This window comes from Silurus meridionalis, chromosome 14 (genome assembly GCF_014805685.1).
Source record: "Silurus meridionalis isolate SWU-2019-XX chromosome 14, ASM1480568v1, whole genome shotgun sequence".
NCBI classification, from domain to species: domain Eukaryota; kingdom Metazoa; phylum Chordata; class Actinopteri; order Siluriformes; family Siluridae; genus Silurus; species Silurus meridionalis.
Window position 1 is genome coordinate 6066668 of NC_060897.1, and position 23031 is coordinate 6089698.

At 38.0% G+C, this 23031-nt stretch overlaps 1 protein-coding gene across 2 annotated transcripts in view; it reads right to left on the bottom strand.

Annotated features, from left to right (window-relative positions):
• znf385c (zinc finger protein 385C) overlaps positions 1-23031 on the bottom strand; it is a 98240-nt gene that overhangs the window by 53536 nt on the left and 21673 nt on the right. For both annotated transcript variants that reach the window (XM_046866825.1, XM_046866823.1), the window contains exon 2: positions 10631-10897. In XM_046866825.1, coding sequence (XP_046722781.1) covers positions 10631-10897 — 267 coding nt within the window. The remainder of the gene's footprint in view (positions 1-10630; positions 10898-23031) is intronic.

Consider the following 23031-nt stretch of genomic DNA (forward strand, 5'->3'; position numbering starts at 1 on the left):
CTCTTTTCACCCAGGCCCCTAGCAGGATAAGTGGAGGAGAAAAATCAGGTGAAGTAAAAGAACACGGCATGCTGAAATCAAACGTTTCTTTCTACATCCTCATCTCTCTCTCTCTCTCATTCTTATGCTTTCGTCGTTTTTTTTTTCAACCCCTCTCTCTCTCTTCATGTCCCCTTCCTCCATTGTGCTTCCTACAGATGTGCTGAATGAGATAATCCTCAGCACCACATTGATTACGCTGTTTTTCAGCTCTGCAGACGCGTATTACCATCGTCATCTCTCAGCTTCTTCTTAATGAACGTGTGCCGCAAAAAATGTTACAAAAATTTGGTTATAAAAATGGATGGATATTAAAAAAAATAATTACACATCGGTTTAACAAGATGTTCAAGAACAGGATGCACCAAAAACCAACCATCAATCAAATTAGCTTTTAAAATGGGTTAGAAATTAAATCTGACAAAAGTTTTTAATTTTTTTTTCTAAGTGCCACAGCATTACTGTCATATAAACATGACATTTCCTGCATCGTACATTAATTAAATTTAAGATTTATTCATATTACTATACCGTATTCGGATGCGAAAACTCATCTAAATCTAATGAACATTTCTTCCACTTACTGTTTTCAACTGTTCTTCACACAGGAAATTTCTAAAGATCTAAAGCTTTCTCTTAATTTTATCATTGTTACTTCTACCTAAATATTAAAAAAAACTTGCTAAATGCTAAAAAAAAGCTAAGCTAAGATCTTTAATCCTATTGCGAGTTTTTCTCATAAAGATACACTCCATACACAAAGTTTGCGAACACAAGCACAAGATTTGTATGTGTTTTTTGAACTTTTTGCACATTTATCCCCATTTGCTGTTATAATAACCTTCACTCTTCTGGAAAGATGTTCCACTAGATTTTTAGAGTGTGTTTAACATTTGTTATCATTCAGCTACATGGATGTTTTTAAAGTCAGGGACTGATCCATCCCAAACATGTTTGCTAGGGATGAGGTCAGAGCTCTATAGCAAGCAGGCCACTTTAGATCTTCCACTCCAACTTATGTAAAGCATATCTTCAAGAAACTGTTTTTGTGTACAGGGGCATTGGGTCTCCTAGTTCAGGTGAATTAAAGATTTAATGCTACGGCATCCAAAAACATCATATACAATTGTTTGCCTCCAACTTTGTGGTAACAGTTTGGGAAAGAATCACATATGGCTGGAAAAGTCTTGTGTCCCAATAATGTTGTCCCTGTAGTGTATATTTAATGAAACATTTAAATGCCTACACCAAGGGTCATTTAGACAAAAACATTTTGGGAAAGTGTTTTATGTTACTGTGTGTGTGTGTGTGTGTGTGTGTGTGTGTGTGTGTGTGTGTGTGTGTGTGTTAGTACTTGTGCAGCATACAGCTTTGGACACAGACACATTAGCAATGACAGATGTGTCCTCTTCCTGCCAACATGCTGCAACAAACCACACATGCATGCACACTTAACGCACACACACACACACATGCACAAACACACACACTCTCACACACACATACAAACACACACGCGAAAACACATGCGTGTGCACACACATACATCAATTTCATGTTTCAAAAACCTGCCATATAACAAAGTATTCCACATTTTAATAGATTGATATATCCTTCAGTTTTCAAGTCAGTGTCACAGAACCAACTGGAGAATCTCATCATAACCTCATCACAAATACATCACAGAGCATACTCTCAAAATCCTACCCAAAGCCTAACAAGCAGTGTTAATGTTTGTACAGTCTGCTCTGATATGGAGTGACTGTAAAGAGGAATATCGCCACAGAAGCTGCTTTGAGCGGAGTGTGGCATAGGATCTTATCTTTACTGCTTCTCTCACGGGGAGAGTTAACACCAAACTCAATCTGGGTACTGGATCAGAGCCTGTGGCAAAAACGACGGGTGCAGTGTGTTGTTTAGTTTAGAGTCCACAATAAGCATGCTGCAGAACCATCAGTAGGCATATTGGATGTATTTTAAAGCACTTTGATGGCCACTGTAGATTATATTTATAACATTTACTATATAGGACAAATGGCTGAAAAAATCATGTCTCAATATTTATGTAGTTCTTCCTCAAACTGTAACCACAAACACCCTTGTGGCTAATTGAGCACAAATCTTCACAAGCACACTCTACAATTAAGTGAAACATCTTTATAAAAGACTATTAGCAAATGTGATTTAGGATTTTTAAAAAGCATGTGCAAATCGAATGCTCCAATATACATAAACCACCAAAAGAATACCACCAGTCGAAAAAATCTGTTGAAGGGAAACTAGTTATAAAAGCAAAGTGTTTTATCTTAAAAGAAATTTAAAAAATTGGGAAGAGGTAGGTCTTTAGACGTCATATGAAGACTAGTGACTTCCTAAAAGTTCATTCAGAGATCTAGATGCCAGAACAAAGAACAGCTTTAAAGTGTAAAAAAAACTACATCAGGACAGAAGTAAAACATGTTTGAAGTTCTGTGACCAAAAGAATGCAGGAGGCAGCATTTTTTCGAAAACATTCAGCGAGGCACCTAGTTGAAAGCAGTCGCCTCTATACACAGTCTCATTTGGAGCCATGATTAGTTTCTGTCCAAACAAACATAACTTCCCAGTAAGTCAGTCTGCTTATGATTCAGCTTCCTTATAAATATTTCAGCATGTTTATAATAAGAACTCATCGTCGTCCGCTATCCCAAAGTGCAGTGGAGTGGATGACATGTGATTGGCAGGTGGGCACTGTAGGTGATTTGCCCCAGCAATAACATTAGGAATCTATTAGATGAGAAGTCTGGTGCAGAAAGTGGCATTTAGGTCTGTATTATGATGTTGGCAGCCATTGGAAAGAAACCTTTTCAGGTGAAAATGGAGGTAAATGAAGAGTCCTGCCAATCACCTGAAGCCTTTATTATTTGGGTTACAGTAGTGCACATGCATTTGGATTGGAGAAAAGTTTTTACACATTCAAATATATATTACCCCTGTGACCAACGCACACAGACACAGACACAGACACAGACACACACACACACACACACACACACACACACACACACACACACACACACACACACACTATCATGCATTACCATCTTTACATTGGTTTCTTAATAAATGTGTACAGATATTAGATTGATATCAGTAAGCAGCAACTACATCCCAATACTAATCTGATCCTTTTCCAACACAACATGCATGTATGTACACACACAAACACACACACACAAACACAAACACAAACACACACACCCTAACTGGGAGAATTGCGAAATATAGAGTACAGATAAGAGTACCAATTACAGTAGAGAGTAGATTATCATTAGAGTACAGATTACAGTAAAGACTAGATTACCATTAGAGTACCAATAAAAGTACAGATTACCCTGTAGACTAGATACTATTAGAGTACAGATTACAGTAGAGACTAGATTACCATTAGAGTACAGATTACAGTAGAGATATGATTACCATTATAATACAGATTACAATAGAGACTAGATTACCATTATAGTACAGATTACAGTAGAGATATGATTACCATTATAATACAGATTACAGTAGAGACTACATTACCATTAGAGTACAAATTACAGTAGAGACTAGATTACAATTAAAGTACAGATAAAAGTACAGATTACAGTAGAGACTAAATTACCAATAGAGTACAGATAAAAGTACAGATTACCCTGTAGACTAGATTACCATTAAAGTACAGATTACAGTAGAGACATGACTACTATTATAGTACAGATTACAGTGCAGATTACAGAAAATATTAGATTACAAATAAGAGAACATATTACAGTGCAGATGACAGTTTAGATTGGAGTCCAGAAAAGAGTAGAGATTAGAATGCCATTAGAGTACAGATTAAAGTACTGGTAATAGTACAGATTAAAGTACAGAAGACAGTAGAGATTACAGTACAGATTGTAGAACAGAGAACAAACACTTTATGAAAGTTCTTGCATTCCTTATGTATGAATGTGTATGTGTAGCCTCTCATGTTTTCAACATCAATTCAAACAACGGTTAAGTAAACCAGGCATGTTACTCTCTCAGTGACCTGGCTCAATGTCATACACATTCTCTCTCTCTCTCTCTCTCTCTCTCTCACACACACACACACACACACACACACACACACACACACACACACACAAACGTTGTCTACAGTGTGATGTGTCTCTTGTGGTGTTTTGTGGTGAAATAAATGTTCTAATCCCTTTATCAGTCCAAGCAGATGCTGCCACAGAACAAAGGGAGACCTGAGTGTGTGTGTGTGTGTGTGTGTGTGTGTGTGTGTGTGTGTGTGTGTGTGTGTGTGTGTACAGGATTGTATGTAAATGCGTGTGAAAGCTAGACAGAAACTGTGACACTCAAAAACCATGAAAATTAATTATTATTATTTTTCAGATTTAAAATCAGTTTGAAGTAAAAAGTGTGTGTGTCTGTGTGTCTGTGTGTGTGTGTGTGTGTGTGTGTTTCTTGCTTGAGTTAGAGAGCTGATTTAAACCTAATTACACGCTACAGATATGACCCAAGGCAAAGCCAACTTGCACCAAGCCGCCAGCCTTCTGTAATCTCCCTCTCTACCCCTCTCTCCACACACACACACACACACACACACACACACACACACACACACACACACACACACACACACAAATGAGGAGCTCTGTTTATCTTGTTTCCGTTTCCATTCAGAGCCACTGCTGTCAAAGCCATGTTATTATTATTAAATTTCAGGTATAATGGAAAATATAATGAAATATCAATTCATACATCCATACATGCACATTACCAACACATACATACATTATGCAGATTTACACACACACACACACACACACACACACACACACACACACACACACACACACACACACACACACACAAGCAAGGAATGTAAAGGCTTAATAGAAAGATATTTTAAACCGTTACTTGTGGTACTGCCACTCTTTACAACTGTGCACACAAATGTTTTTTGAGGGGGCCAAAATGCCCAAAATGTTACCACAGGCAGTCCTGCAAGTCTTTTTTGGTGTCTCTCTCATTCTTCCGTCTGTTCCTTTCATTCCAGACTTTTCCTAGAGCAGTGAAGCATAAAAATTCCCATCATCCAACACACACTCATCTGCATACTGTACACCATTCATTCAACAGCCGTGAATAAATTAATATATGAATTACAATGAACATCACAATCTCTCTCTCTCTTCTTCTATCTTTTTTTCTTTCCCTCTCTCAGACACGGAAGGACACACAAAGTCGCATGCTTTGAAGTGTGTGTGTGTGTGTGTGTGTGTGTGTGTGTGTGTGTGTGTGTCTGTATGTATATGTGTGTGAGAGTGTGTGAGAGTGAGAGTAGCAGCAGAAAAACTCAAGCTGCAGAGAGACGCTCATGCAGAAAATTTCTGCCTTAAGTAAAATCTCTAACTCACACACACACACACACACACACACACACACACACACACACACACACACACACACACACGTTTTTCCACAAGTGAACAAATGCATCACACTTAATAATAATGTACAGTCTGTGTGTGTGTAATTCATGAGTCCTGCTCGTTTTAGCTGTCATTCAACTAATAATGCCCATGATGCAACTGTCTGGACTGACAAGTAAAGACAGCCACAGAGAGTAAAGAGAGAGAGAGAGAGAGAGAGAGAGAGAGAGAGAGAGAGAGAGACATGAAGAAAGACAGAAAGAGAAAACTGGAGTGAGTGTCAACTCACTCAACCAGACCAGAGCCGTAATCAGTTCCGACACCAGAGGTGGCAAAAGTACACATATCATTCACTCAAGTAGTACAGATACTTATGTTTTAAAAGATGGTAAAAGTTGAAGTACAGACTACACTTTTTTACTCAGGTTAGAGTAATGAACTTGGGGCTCTGACATGTACTTAAGTAAAACGTAGTCATTACCATTACCTGTTTTAGTGTCACGCTGGTAACTGCCCTCACATCATATTAATACATTCATACAAAAGGATTTCAAAAGTTATTACCTAATGAATGTATCCAGGCTGAACAACCACCATATAGAACACAACCAGAGAAAAGATGATGATATTCAGGTGATTAGTAAAGTCTCTGTTCTCAGACATGTTAACCTCACTGACTCCCTCTGTGTCATCTATGTAAACTTATATTTCTTGTTGCCTTCTGCTCATTGTTTGCTTCGTAAATTTGCCTACATCTGTGGTGTGTGAGAGCCTGGAAATGATACACCAGTGGTAGATTGAAAAAGTCACGCAATGACAAGAAACAGGTTGATGTGCTGAAATCGGCACGCAGTGAGAAGAAAAAATATCGATTGCGTCACCAAATAGTTTCAGAGTCTGGTTTGAAAATGTATGAAGAAAGTACAGATATTTCTGTAAAAATTTGAATGAGTAAAAGTAACAAGTTTTCTAAAAAAATAGTGAAAAACGTTAAATACTGATACCAAAAAAAATCTACTTAAGTACAGAAACTAAGTATTTGTACTTCATCACTTCCCATCTCTGGCTGACACAGCAGAGATGCCTTAATTACCAGACACACACACACACACACACACACACACACACACACACACACACACACACACACTCTCTCTATCTCTCTCTCTCTCTCTCCCTCTGTCTCACATACGCAGCACAATTGGACTGAACTAAAAAGGTAAAAAAAATCATTCAGTATGTGCAGTAGGTTTGGAGATAGTATTTACGCTCTCTCTCTGTGTGTGTGTGTGTGTGTGTGTGTGTGTGTGTGTGTGTGTGTGTGTGAGGTGTGTGATTGGGGAGGCGGGGGGGTGCTTGAGGACAGAAGCCTGAAGGAATCAACAGAAGGTGACCAGAGATAAGAGAGGAACTCTGTGCCATGAGTGTGTGTGTGTGTGTCTATTTCTATGTTAACCAATTCCTAGTCTTTGATCTTTTCAAAACATATATTTGGAATATTTACAATGTAAATGAATCCATAATCCGAGTGCCTGTACTGTATTCGATCACTTCTCGTGCAGTTGCTAGTAAAAACACTTGATAAAGATACATACAGCAGAGAGAGAGAGAGAGAGAGAGAGAGAGAGAGAGAGAGAGAGAGAGAGAGAGAGAAACAGAAGAGATGACAGGAAACTTAAATGTAGTTTTTACTTTATTATTATTACATAACACACATAATTTCTTGAATCCTGCACACCAAATCTGTATTTTTTTTTTTTACTCTGGAATTAAACTGGTATTATCTTTTACATTTTGGATGCAAGTGTAGAATGATATAACACTGAGTAAAATCCCGTTACAAAAAGACCTGTATTATGAATCAATATATGGGACAAAACTATTGGGACACTTGACTTTTCCAGCCATATGTAGTTCTTCCTTAAACTTTTACCACAAAGTTTTGAGGCCCACAATTTAAACTTAAACTAGGAGACCCAAATTTCTTCCAGCATTATGATGCCCATGTGGACAAATCCATCTCCATGAACATATGGTTTACATGATTTGGACTGGACGATCTGCTGCTTTAGAGCTCTGACCTCAACCCCATTGAACACCTTTGGCATGAATTGGAACACTGACTGCACTTCAGGCCTCCTCACCTCACCTGACTTTTCTAACACCTTTGTAGCTATAGGCTTTACAGCACAGTGAAATTTCTTCTTCAAACATCCCAGCGATCTTAGAAAGCTGGTTTCAGAGCGCATGGTCAGCTATTATACAGCACCCCTTGGAAGTCCGAGTGCTAAGAGCCTTGCTCAGGGGCCCAAGGGTGACAGCTTGGCAATGCCAAGGCTTAAACCCCACACCTTCTGATCCAGTAACCAGAGAATTAACCACTGAGCTACCACCTCCACCAGAGCTAAAACTATTGAGCTACCACTTTGCACAAGTCACCAATAAAGTCAGAGCTGTACATTTAATTTTATTCGAGATTGGGAAAAAAAAAAATCCCTTTCTTAGACTGAGGTGGTCAATGTTGTAATAAGAATATTAAGACCAGTTATAGCCAATCAAAGCAAGAAAAAACACATGAAAAATATTAAAATCTGTCCTGAAATTGTGTAGTAAATATCAAGCTTAAAGTTTGGGTTAAAAATATTCTTTAAGGCAGCATGTGTGTGTGTGTGTGTGTGTGTGTGTGTGTGTGTGTGTGTGTGTGTGTGTTTTACTCTACAAAGGCCTGAGCTGCAGTTAAATAAGTGCTACTAAATTGGCGTCATCACAAATCAGAGAAACTAGAAGAAGCAAACAGCAGACATTGTGTGTGTGTGTGTGTGTGTGTGTGTGTGTGTGTGTGTGTGTGTGTGTGTGTGTGTGTGTGTGTGTGTGTGTGTGTGTGTGTGTGTGTGTGTGTGTGTGTGTGTGTCCTATAGCACTAAGGCTTGCCGCACTGCTGTTTACTCATGGGGGGGGCTGCCTACTTTAATTTAACTCCAATCATGATGTCTTACAGCAGCCAAAAGGGCTAATCAATGATCTTTTGTGTCCTTGGGTGGACCAGAGAGAGAGAGAGAGAGAGAGAGAGAGAGAGAGAGAGAGAGTGAGCAAGCGAGAGAAAGAACATCCTTTTTAACAGCCAGTCAGTATTCTGGTTTCGGAGGGGGGGGCGTCACCGTCTCCATGCCAAGCGTTTCCGTGGTGAGCATGTTCCGTTGCTATGTAATTATGGTCCATTCGTATGATAGCTTGCACCTGAAGTGGGTCTGACTGCTGTGTGTGTGTGTGTATGTGTGTGTGTGTGTGTGTGTGTGTGTGTGTGTGTTAGAATATAAAGTAACCCAGCCATTTGTAAGCATGCAGGCAGGCAGGAATCTTGAATGATCTATTTGTATGCTGTATGCACAATATAAAGTCATAGGGTTCTATAGACGTGTCAGTAAACATTTGTACTTGGTGTTAGCATGCCCGCTAGGCCACTAGTGAAATTTCTCAGGAGACATACATTAAAAAAAACATGAAGCTTGTGATATTGATTAATCACTGGACAAAAGCATGGTGATGAAAAAAAGATCTTTCAGTGAAAATAGTGCAAATCTTCATAATTCTGTGTGTCCTCAAGTGCCATTAAGTTCACAATTCTCACAAAACTCCATTACATGAATCATTTTAGCCATAGACAAACTAGGCAGCTGGTTTTACTAGGGTGCAACCACCTGGAGAAGGGGGGCGCCAGTGAGCCCCTTTAAATTATTAATCAGTTTTTATGCTAAAGTTTAATATACAGTAAATGTCTGCATATTTTAATTCATGCAATTTTGCATTAATTATTAAATGTCTTTAACCTTTTTTTTTTAGAGAAGGATAAGAATGATTTGTATGGTGTAGGGGTGGAGCATTGTGGTGGGCGGGCGGAGCCATTGTGGTGGTGACAATAGTAATCTCACCTAGGGTGCCAAAAAGGCTATAAACGGCCTGTAGAAAGTACAGTTAGTCCACGATTTGCTATAAGGATGCGTTCTGATGACCCCATGCAAGTCGAGACATGGCCTGGCATACCAGGAGTCTTAAAGAATGGTGATCAATATGGGGTATCATACTGTAATTTGTTAATAATATTTGTTAATAATTTAACAAGTCACAGTACAACAATTTAGCAAAACGGAGCAATTTACAATGCCGTACTGTATAAACTATGCAGTATATATGTATTTGGAAGCAGGCGAGAGGACGAGCGCCTCCGAGTGGAGGGTGGAGCATACGCTGCTACTTCGGCCTGCCATGTGAAATTAAAAATATTTGTACAATTTTGTTTTATCGCTATCATCATCATCATTATAAGAATGCAAAATTTAAACCATCGTTACTTGGTGACAATCTGTAAATCAAATACTTTGGGATGTGATATAAGAGCGGGATGGTAAGTTGAAGTTAGGAACTGATCCCTGGTGACATTTGTGACTTGTAAATAAACACTATAGAAGCAAAGAATAGCCCACAATATATTTACAATGGAAATAAATCCGTAATCTGAGCACCTGCTCTGTATTTTTCTCATGGGAACGTATTCAAGAATAGACACGTTCTGTGCGACTGCTAAAACAATGCTTGATAAAGATACATATATCGCAGAGAGAGAGAGAGTGCACTAAATCCATCACACTATTTGAATATACGTACATATGTGTATAATTTGAGGCTTCATGGAATTTGTTCTCCATTCAGACCTTTAATGGGAACATTGCTTAAAGCGCTTGACCAATAACTGAATAAATGTAATCACTATGATTGGTAAAAAAATAGAAATCCACATCTGCGCTGCTCTGTTGTAGATTCTTGGATACATGAGCTGGACAAACTAGTTTTCTCAGTGCGGATTAGGAAAAAAGACAAGAACAAGAGGCTATTTGGGGGAAAATGTAAAAAAAAAAAAGAAAGCAAGACTGAAATCTGAGGTGAAAGGTGAAACCGGTGCTTCATTCTGCACAGGGTTTGAACACTTCCTCCAGTAAATATTCCTACTGCTGAGTCCTACATCAACACCATTATTAAACTCTTTAATACTGTATGTTCTTAGTTCTCAGCCTGAGGCTTTAACTTACAGTGAACAGGTCGAACCCACTGGCATTTAAATCACAACACATACACCAGTGTCCTACCTGTGCTTCTGCCCTTCATGTGTTTCAGTCTCTTCTGGTGGGTTTTGCCGTTGTAGTGTATCTGCGCCTGTGCTGTCGAGTTCAGCTGAATGTTACACACTTCGCAGACTGTGTATGATCGGTATTTACGTTCCTGCTTGGGACGAGGGTTCAGGGGCGGGGTTTTGTGTCTCTGAATATCGGCCTGGTTGGAAGGTAAGGCATTAAGTCTGGTTTCTTCGGTCAAAGCTTCAAGTCCATCGGCGGCGCTGTAGAAATGCTTCATTCCTAAGGGTACATGGAGGCACACACACACACACACACACACACACACACACACACACACACACACACACACACACACACACACACACAGAGACAGAGACACAATGCGATTCAATGAAAAATGTATAATGCTATGCAATTCAACATGGTATGGATAGTTTTTTTTTTTGTCATTGGTTCAGAAAGTAAATCATAAATAACATAAATAATAACTTAAATGCCTTCTGACCTCTAACGCATGGCCCCTTTACAAACAGGCCTTTGTAGTGTAAAAAAAGAAAAGAAAATAGATTAAATAAATCCAGACATTCTTTTCCTGCTCTGTCTTCAGGAAGATGCAGCTCTACCTCTGCCATGTTAATCTTTTTTCTATGTGAACAATCCATAGTGTTGTAATACGTCATTTACATTTACATTTGCTGCATTTAGCAGATGCCCTTGTACAAAATGGTGTACAAAAGTGCTTTGAGTCTCTAGCAATTAATAAATCTACACTGGTACACAAGATTACAAACTTAATATAAATATAACTCTTGAATTCTACAAAGCAAACTTTGTAGTTCTAAAAAAAGTGCTAATTTAAGCAGCGGTTGTGCTGAGAGAACATGCTTGAGAAACAGTTTAGTGAGGAGAACATAAAATATTGTTGACAACTTCTGGGTAATTTTCAAAATAATAAAAGTATAGCGCATCTACTAATAATTAAATAAATAATTTGGTTTTAGCGATGCAAATATGGTAAAACTATACATACATATATATATATATATATATATATATATATATATATATATATATATATATATATATGTTGGCAATTGTATTGTGATGTATAGTTTTTACCATATTTGCATGAATAAATATTAGTATATATATATATATATATATATATATATATATATATATATATATATATATATATATATATATATATATATATATATATATATATATATACTTCTGATAACCGCTAGGTGGAGCCAAACTTCACCACAGCCAGCGTTCCTCTGATTGTTTGCATCTGTGTGTGTGTAAGTGTGTGTGTGTGTGTGTGTGTGTGTGTGTGTGTGTGTGTGTGTGTGAGTGCATGTGTGCGCATGTTTGCTTTTATGCTGCAATCAATTAGAAGATCAGTGTGAAAGTAAGCACTTGTACCTAAATGTTGTTTTGGTTCTGGAGAGGGGAAAATCTATTTTTTATATATTTATATCCATTTATAATTATGCTCTCTCACTCTCCCTCCCATACACATCCACCCCCACTCACACACATACACACACACACACACACACACACAAACACACACAGCCTCCTTTCACGTTGTGTCTCTGCTGTGTCCCGCGCTTACGCAACTCTCTAAACAAGGAAAACATTTTCAAAACCGCTGCACACAATCACACATCTGTGTTAGGTGGCTGCTGCTGATGGTTCTGGGTGGGTGTGGTGCTTTCCGACAATGTTTAAATAAACTGTCGAAAGGTACTACAAAACATTTCTTGTGCACCAAATTGTCCCATGAGTCTAATGTACTGTATAAATCAGGCTTGAGCCTGAATTCTTATACATGAACAATGACAGGTGTGAATACAGCATCAGTCTTGTTTTCCCCGCAAAAACTGATACAAATGCTTTTCACCTCGTGAATAAAACTAGATAACTCAAGAACTTATGGTTTTACTTCAAGCTTGTCCACAACCCATTCCTAACATACAACGGCTAACAATAAGACCTCAGTTCTTCTGCTGTAAGTGTGAGTGTATGTATGTGTGTCAGGAGGTCAGGGAGGGACAGAGATTCCTAAAGCTGAACATGTCCACCGCATACTACCTCAGACCCTCTCTCGGTCTGAGCCCACTCACACCACATGGACATCCATCAATCTGTATAGTACTATGCTACTGAAAGTGTCCCATATAGAGCCCAGGTGCATTCACACCCCCTCCCACACACATGTAATGACAAGGGCAAGGATGAAGATTGATCTGTTAAACTAAGATGTTCAGAGCTCCACAACAGCAGAGGCAACTATCACAGCCAGATAGACAAGCAGAAAAGTGCGTCAACAAAAAGTGAATCCTTGCTGAATGATCTGCAACACATCAGTGTCAAAAGCAACCTGCTTAGAAGAATCCTCCACCCTATTGAACATCTCTGGGATTAATTGGAACGCTGACTGCACCCGTCTCCTCACTTATCTGACTTTATTAACACCCTTGTTGCTGAATGAGCACAAATCTATTCAAGCACACTCCAAAAATCTAGAGGACCAACTTCCCAGAAGAGTAAGGGATATCACAATGGCATGCGGATTACACGTGGAATGGGATGTTTAAAAAATGCATAGACTGTTATGGTCTGGTGTCCACAAACTTTTTTCATTTTTCATTTTTTCATTCACATTTATGGCATTTGGCATACATTTACTTTTTTTAACATTACATTTATACAATTATTATTTATTTATAATTTATTTATTATTTATACAATTAAGCAGTTATAGAGTTTAATTATATATATATTATAGGGCCTTGCTCAGGGGCCCAGAAATGGAAGCTTGGAGTGGCTGGGATTTGAACTCATGACCTTTGAATCCAAAGTACAATGCCTTAAACACTAACCTACCATCTCCCCATCATCTGATTTTGCCCTACTGTAGGCTATATAAATAAACCACGCTCTTGTCTTGACCATGCTGATCACATGACTATTACATTGTCTATTGATATGGATATGTTTGCTTTTGTTTCCCAAAGTTAAACTTGAATGAGTAAGTGTGATGCCAAACTATACACCTTGGCAAACTTTCAGTTTAAGTTTTTGTATTTTTATTTGTTACTATTTAAACCTATGTAGTGGATACTGTCACCCAAATTAGGATGAGGTTCCCCTTTTGAGTCTGGTTCCTCTCAAGGTTTCTTCCTCATAACATCTAAGGGAGTTTTTCTTTGCCACAGTCGCCATGGCTGCTCATCAGGGATGAACTTGACTTGACTTGACTTGACTTGACTTGATTCAGACTTGTCTTATCTCAGAGCATCATCTAAACCTCGGGAAACTGTATTTTATTTTTACATCTTCACACAAAGTGTTACCTGAGCACTTGCTCTTACAGAATCACATTAAGGATGGTGATAATAGCAGTGATCAGTGGTGTAAAGTATTTAAGTAAATGTACTTTGTTACTGTAAGACTTAAGTCATCTTTGGCTACTTTTTAGTTTTACTGAGTATCAAAGATATGAGCAAGTTTTACTTTCTAATCTACATTTATGATTCATTATATGTACTTTTTACTCCACTGTTACCAATGAAATTTTGCACCTTAATTGAAGATGTTATTAAGGCTCTCCAAACACACTCCAAAATCTAGTGCAACGTCTTCCCAGAAGAGTGGAGGGTATTATAATAGACAATGGGGACTAGATTTAGAACGGGATGTGCAAAAATCATGAATCTTATGGTCAGGGTTCCACAAACTTTTGTCCAATTTGACAAAAATAGTCCTTCTGCTGTCGCATCACTTCTGGTTCTCACATACCCGAAAAGCGAAGCCAAACCAGGACAAATCCGAGGACGTAAATTCTAAACAAGGGCAGAGGGAATCCTGCTCTCTGAGTGAAATATTGTGCTCTTGAATATTTTTGGCAGAAAAATTGCACCATTGGTGTTCTCAGCTAAAAAACATAAAATGCTTCACGTCATGAAGTGTGTGAGCAATCTGTCCTTGGAGTGACATGATAATGAACTGCAGCTTGTCTGGATTTAATGGGTTTTTTCCCAACACATGTTCTAGCCTTTAGCCTAAAAGCTGAAAGAGGAGAGCGGAAAGACTCGGAGGATGTTTCAGCTCTAATCTATTTGCTGGAAGCCGGCCCTACAAATGAGGTTGGATATGTTTGCTCAGGATCTGCATGTTTGTGAGTGTGTGTCTCAAATCATTCGGGACGAGAGGAAATTTAAACAGCTGCCGAATGTTTGATAGATTTGCCCATTCATGCTGTAACAAGCACTTCTCTGTGCTGATGTTTGCTCAGTGTCCAGCTCTGCATACTTTTTCTTTTTATTATGGTTTAACCAAATGGATTAACTGATGTATGTGATATTAAAATGATTGCACGTGACTCTGAAAACACAGGAAGCTGTGTTTGTAAAGATGATGTTTAACCAGTTTGTAAAAACCTTCCGCACTTTCGTAATGCAACATAATTATTAGAATATTTATACAATTATTACATCGTTTACATTTACTTCATTTGGCAAATGACCTTATCCAGAAAGACTTACAACGAGCTTATTCATATGACTGAGCATTTTGAGGGCCTTGATCAAGGGACCAGTAGCAGCAACTTGGTGGTGGGATTTGAACTCATGACCTTCTGGTAAGAAGTCCAACATCTTAACCACTGAGCTTCCCCTTCATCACATCACTCATCCCTAAATATGAACTCTCTCATTTTTACATGTCAAATCTTGTTTTACAGATGAAGAAGAATTAAAAAATTAATCCAGCTGTTGACATTTCACCATAAAACTGATCCCAGCACCTAATAAGGAATCCTGTGCAATCCTTTTTTTTTTCTAGTGTGTATATATATTATATTATTATTAAACATTTTTTCATACTTTTTAGTTATACTATACTTTTAATATACTTATACTTATTTTATTTATTTTACTTTATTTTCATCCTTATATTCTATCTCTATTTTTCATGTTGGACAGTCGTATAAAAGTAAGACAACACAAAAAAGTGTAAGACAACACAAGACACAAAATAGTGCCGCCAGTAAACCTACTGTAAACCTACTGTATATTACACAGTGCAGTGTGTAAAAGAGAACTGAGTACAGGAGTGTACCTTGTAATTAACAAAATGTAAACGAAAAGCTTTGTGCAAAACAGCAATAGCACTTTAATAATGTAAGAATTTAATAATGCTTTAACACCATGTTAAAAAAAACAAAAACAACAACAACACCAGACAACAAATCCCAGCCAAAAGTTAGATCAAAATATTCGAATCATGCTCAGCAACCATTAGGATAATTACAAACCCAACCCATTAGAAGGCAGAATAGTGGTCCAGTAACTCATCAGACATATTCCAGTCCTACACAGCAATTAACACATTTACACACACACACACACACACACACACACACACACACACACACACACACACACACACACACAGTAAAAACAAGTAGCAGGACTGAATCACATTAACACCAGATGGAGCAATCTTTCAAAAAGGTATTTCAATTAACAAATAAAATGACAGTATCGTTTCACGAAGTAGAAGAACTATTAATATTCAATAGACAATTTTTTTTTTTACAATGTTATACAAAGTAAAACCAAATCTTGACAGCTGACTGTGATTTGCTACACCTCTCAGTCTCAGAGAGCTGAAGAAAAGCTGGTTCTAAAAGTTTTTGGAATTTATTCGAACCCTTTTTTTTATTGCAAATGAGGCCAGCAGTGCTAAAATGTCTCACACAGGTAGCAGATTTAGGTTGAGCCTTAATGACATCTTTAACAGATGTGCAAAATCTTAAATCTTAAATTTAAACAGAGCGACGTAAAAAGTGCATACACTATATTGCCAAAAGTATCGGGTCACAAGACGTTTCCTGCTATATGTGGTCCTTTTCCAAACTGTTACCACAAAGCTGAAGGCACTCACTTGTACAGGACGTCTTTAGATGCACTGTAATAAAAGTTTGCATTCACTTGAACTTGGGAACCCAAACCTGTTTCAGCATGGCAATGCCAATGTGTACAAAGTGAGTTCCTTGAAGATCTGGTTTACATGCTTTGGAGAGGAAGATCTTGAGTGGCCTGCTATAGAGCTCTGATCTCATCTGTACTGAACACTTTTGGGATGAATTGGAACACTGACTACACCCCAGGTCTCCTCAATTCACCTACATCAGCACCTGCCTTTCATAATCCAATCATGTGCATCTGTAAGAGCAAGTGCTCAGGTAACAGTTTGTGTGAATTTTCTTTATTTTTATTTTTCAAATACAGTTTAATGGCCATCAATGCTCTGTTGTATGACAGTATGAATCCAATACGTATGTTTTAAATACAAAAATGAATAAAGAAAATGGAAAGATCGACAAGGTGTACAGTTTACTCATTCAAGTTTAACAATGCAAGTGCACTGCAATGCAAGTAACAAGTGCAGTACAGAGCTTTGGGAAACAAAAGCAAACAAATCCAAATCAATGCAATGGACAGACTAGACTATGGCAAAACCACAATCAAAAATAAAATAGCAATCAAAAAGGTTTGTGAAAACCTGACCATAAGATTCATGTGCTTTTTGAATTTCACAAGATGCTTCACTAGATTTTCTAGTGTGCTTGTTGAGATTTGTGCTCATTCACTCACAAGGGTGTTAGTAAAGTCAGGTACTGATGAAAGTGAGGTGAGGAGGCCTGGAGGTGCAGTCTGTGTTACAATTCATCCCAACATGTGTTCAAGAGGGTTGAAATCAGACCTCTATATCATGTAAACAAATCTTCAAGGAGCTGGCTTGCATATAAAAGCCTTATACAATTGTGTACCTCCATAGGTGGCCTGAAAAGGTGTCCCAATACTTTTGTCCATACAGTGTATTACTTCACATTATTTTTATGAATGAGGGTCCTTTAAATTTTGTGTGCACACAGATGTGTGTGTGTGTGTGTGTGTGTGTGTGTGTGTGTGTGTGTGTGTGTTCTGGGAGTCTGGGTCAGTCATATTTGTAGACTGAAGTGGTCCTGGGAACTAGAGATCCCAACTGACTGAGATCAGACAAACAACATATAACGATAACAGCAGCTGTGTGCATCACTTGATTGAATCGTGGTTCAACACGACTTCTATTAATATAAAAAATATTTATATTCAATTCAAAAATTAATAACAGATCCATTCATTTTTAATTGTGTTGGCAAAGAAATATAATGGAATTATAATAACACATAATAAAACACATATAATTACATGTGGTATAATACAATTTTACATTCACTTAAACTTGATGGCTGAAATATGATGGCAATTTATTTTGGCCGATATGTTTGGACGATCCCCCATACTTGATTGAAAAAAGCTACATGAATTCGTTAGAAATGATCGCGACAGATGTGAACAGTGATTGCTTTATATATTTACAGTTCTAGCTGTATGCGGAATACAGATTACTGCCACCTTCTGGTATGGAAAAGTTATGTTCCCTCACGCAAGCACAGAACATAACATGCACGGTTTGGTGAGTCAGATACGCCTGCCTAATAATCGGCCGCCTGATCAATCAGTCGACCTCTAAAAAACGGTTATAAAAGATTATATAAGTTTGTTCCTCATAACTGTAAGTGTGTCCCTGCTGAGCGAGCCAGTGGTGACTGTGTCAAGAAAAAACTCCCTAAAGACAGCATGAGAAAGAAACCTTGAGAGGAACCAGACTTAAAATTAAATGCAACCTGTGGTCCTGAGACATTGTAGTAGACTGTTGATGTTATTTACTGTTCAAATCCAAGCTCAGAGTTCTTGATGCTAGTATCGTATACTATTAAAATAACACACACAAACATGCATGACTCCTCTGATGGACCGAGGTGAAGTGACCTTTACTGAATAACACTCCTAAACACATAGCTCAGTGTAACGCACTCGAACTCTCGCACTGTCACATCTTCACTGTGGTGCTCCATTAATCAATTCCATTACACCACAGAAAACACAGACAGTGTGTTATTACACAGGCATTTAACAATTATTTCACCGGTGTGAGCAGGAATCAAGTTGTTCAGAGGCTACCTGTGCTGTCAAAAACAAAGGAAAACATGCTAAACACATTAGCTTTATTACTTTATTAATTATTTATCTAAATGAAATTACAGTATTTTCCCATTTGGGGAACTGCATGTCAAAAAAAGACCCACAAATTCTAACAGTGCGTGTGTGCTAGTGTAAAAGTGTGCGTGTGTGTGTGTGTAAAACGCTATATATTAAAGTAGTCAGTGTGCAGCTTGTACAGCAGTACAGATTTACTGTCCCTGAAAATAACTCAACATACATCCATTATTGTCGAAATAAACAGCAACAAAAAAGGTTGAGCTATTTTATGAGTTGCTCAGTAGCGCCTGGTTCCATAATCTCAAATGACTGTATAAGACTGTAGGAAAGACATAATTCATAATCACACATTCCAGTGCTCATTAAAATTAGTTCTCACTCTCCAGTGCTCTGTATTGTTTAAATACTATAATCACACTCTTGATATCACCCAAATGAGGATGGGTTCCCCTTTTGAGTCTGGTTCCATTCAAAGGTTTCTTCTTCATAACATCTAAGGGAGTTTTTTCTTGCCACAGTCGCCATGGCTGCTCATCAGGGGTAACTGCAAGTTAAAATTTGTGGGTATCTACAGTGGGACCGAATGTTCAGAAACGTTAGGAATAAAATTTTAAACAAAGTTTTCACAAAAAAATTTGATAACATTTTAAAAACACATTATTGTATTAAAGTGACATTAAAGTCTAGATTAATTCACTAAGGTGCCATAGGGGCTGCAGGGGTACGTTCAAAAATCTTAGGAACTCACGAGTTCTGGGGGACCACTGTACACCCTAAGCTGTATGGCATTTAACCATGCAAAGCCACAGGTACTATTAATGATGTTTATGCTTGTATTGTAAAGCAGTAAAAATGTGGTGCTTTGAGTAAAATTCTCTCATACTGACCACCTAATGTTCAACATGGCACCGATACTGAATTATATATAATTATAATTTAAAAAATCAATCTCTCAATTATTCAATTCGAAAACATACAATGAATCAGGGGACACAACCACCAGGCTGTGGACTGGTAAAGGGGCCGTAAATCATATAGTACTAGGCCGCACAGAAAGAATAAACACCTTTTATTTATTTTTTGTTATTTTCCATTTTATTGACTTTCACAGTCTGTAGTGGTCAAAAATGGCCACTTCTACTATTGCCCATTTCACTTACTTGTTTCAGTAGCCATTTTTTCTATGCATTGATAAACTAAGCTCTCACTGATTCTGGTGAGTTACATTTTAATTTTATACATGTAATTAAATCAATAACTAAATCTAAAATGTAGTAGTAATCTAGTAATAAAATAACCACTCCGGTCTGTGGAAAACATGGTCTTGTCTGTGATTCTAAAAGGGTTCGTTAGTGTAGCACACAAATCCAACTTTTCTTTTCTTTTATATTCATATCAGTCAGACAGATTCTTGGATTCAGATCCAATCTTACCGCAAGCAAAAATATATACAAAAATTTCATAAATAAGCCTCAGAAACACAACATTTTTAGTTTAATATAATCTGTAAATATTTCAAATGTATAAATATCAAATTCATATATTTCATATATATTCATTCATATACATTAAACATGCATGCTGTGTTCCCTGGTGGTCTAGTGGTTAGGATACGGCGCTCTCACCGCTGCGGCCCGGGTTCAATTCCTGGACAGGAAACCTACCCCAGCCATTAGGGTTGCACAAGCTAGTGCACTCTTAGTGCCGGTCCCAAGCCCGGATACATGGGGAGGGTTGCGTTAGAAGAGCATCCAGCGTAAAAACGTGCCAAATCGAACATGCGGATCATGAATCCGCTGTGGCGACCCCTAATGGGAGAAGCTGAAAGGAAGATGCACACTGCATCCTGCGATCAGTTTGACCCAAAGTGGAATTTAAAATAAACCAGTTGCCTGAAATATTAAGTGATGATAAGTAGATAATCTCCATCTATATGTGGTTCTTCCCCAAAGTGTAACCACAAAATTGAAGGCACTCATTTGTCTTGTTTTATTTCGTTTCACTTTTAAAGAATAAACCTTCTAAAAATAATTCAAGATTTTCTCTAAATCTTCTCTATACAGACTCCAAAGATAACATGTTCTCTCTGTGGTGTGTCCTTAGTACATTTTTCTCTCTCTGACCCAGGCTGTCTATGTGATCTGGGATTGTGTGTCTTTCTGTGATTCTGAGGTTAAAGAAGGTTAAACAATTGCTGAGCTTAGTCTGTACAGTATGTGGACACATTTTCCATCACATTTGTACTTTTTTTAGCCTAATCCTCCAGATTACTCACTCAGACCAAATAAACACACACTGTGTGTGTGTGTGTGTGTGTGTGTGTGTGTGTGTGTGTGTGTATATATGTTATGTGTAGGCCTCGCTTAAAATATATGTTTTTAATCTGCACTTAAACCGGGTGATTGAAAGGACATTACTTATAATCTTACACTTCAGTGCTCATGTTAGTTCTCACTCTCCAGTGTTCTGTATTGTTTAAAGAATATAATCACACTCTTGATGTCACCCAAATGAGGATGGGTTCCCCTTTTGAGTCTGGTTCCTCTCAAGGTTTCTTCCTCATAACATCCTTGGTACAGTCACCATGGCTGCTCATCAGGGATAAATACACATCGTTCCCCTCAACTCATAAATTCTGTAAAGCTGCTTTGAGACAATGTCTGTTGTGAAAAGCGCTATAGAAATAAACTTGACTTGACTGTACACCTTAATGCAGTTATCCAATCAGCCGATCATGTGGAAGTGGTATGATGCAAACAGTCATCTAGATACAGGTCAAGAGCTTCAGGTAATGTTTAGATTAAATATTAAAACATCATCATTGAAAAAGGTGTGATTTCTGGGAGTTTAAGCGCTACATGGTTCCAGGTACCAGATAGTCGAATGGAATAGAATAGATGTATTTACTTGTCACATGTACAGTACATGACAGTGAAATTCTTTCTTCACATATCCCAAAGATTTTAAGAAACTGAAGTAAGCCCCTGGATGATAAAGCAATCCTGGAGCTCTGAGAGTTAAGGGCCTCACTCATGGGCCCAAGAGTGGCATCTTGGCAACACTGGGGCTTAAACCCCTAACTTTCCGATCAGTAACCCAGAGCCTTAGTTTTGAGCTTCTAGGATTCTAGGAAAAGCATCTCAGAACACATCAAAAGTTGTAAAAGACCACCTTGGTATCTACTCCTGTCATTCAAGAACAAGAATAAGAAACTACCATGGGCATAGATTCACTAATAACCTGGACAGCTGAAGACCAGGAACAGGCTTGGTGATATTTCTTTTTTTTTCTCTAATCTTTAACTGTCTAGTTAGGCTGAGCCTGTGCCCATGATAGCCTCAGATTCTTGTTCCTGGCTGACAGGAAAGTGCAACTCTGGATTTAACAAGCAACTTATTTTAGCATTGTCTTTTATCTGAAGCTCATGAGTAGCTCATATTACATACATTCTAGAAACAGTTGGCCACATCCTTCCACAAGAAAGTGTACATCATTTTATGCACACACATCTAAAAGTAATACACACCACTAATCCCACACCAGCAGGAATCCTACATGTTCAACTGAGTGTATTAAGCTAGCACTTTATTTCTGTTATAAAGACGTCAGGTCAGACGGCGCTAAAACTTGTGTGCATGTGCGAGTTTACGCAGATTTTTCACTACGACTGACTGTAACTGCATGTACAAAAACCTTGGCTGAATTTTCCCTACAAAACACTGACCGATTCAGTAAAAGTAGGAAGGAAGAAGAAAGAAAGAAAGAAAGAAAGAAAGAAAGTCCAGCCTACCTTTTTTTGTACAACAAGTGTTGAGCGTAATGATACTGTTCTAAAAAAGTATGAATGACAAACTTTTTTTTAAACCTCGTGACCAAATCAGGAAATTATGGAGTGAGTGACAGAAACAAACATGGGGGACTAAATGCAAGTGAAGAATCGTAAATCCTTCTACATAAATATTTCCCATTCATTAGACAACGACGGTCTGAAAAAATTCACATTTTCAATCCCCAAAATACTTTTTCTTTACAACATGAGGACAAAATGTATTGAAGTGATAATTCATTGTGTTGAAGAAACACTTTCATAGTAGAACACTTGGGATTAAACACACACACACAAATACACACACACACACACACACACACACACACACACACACACACACACACACACACACACACACCCTTTTCGGTACAGAGGGTTAAGTGTGTACATCACATAGATTTCTCCACCCCATAAATTGACCCTGCTGTGTCAACACATAGCCTTAAATAAAAGCCCTG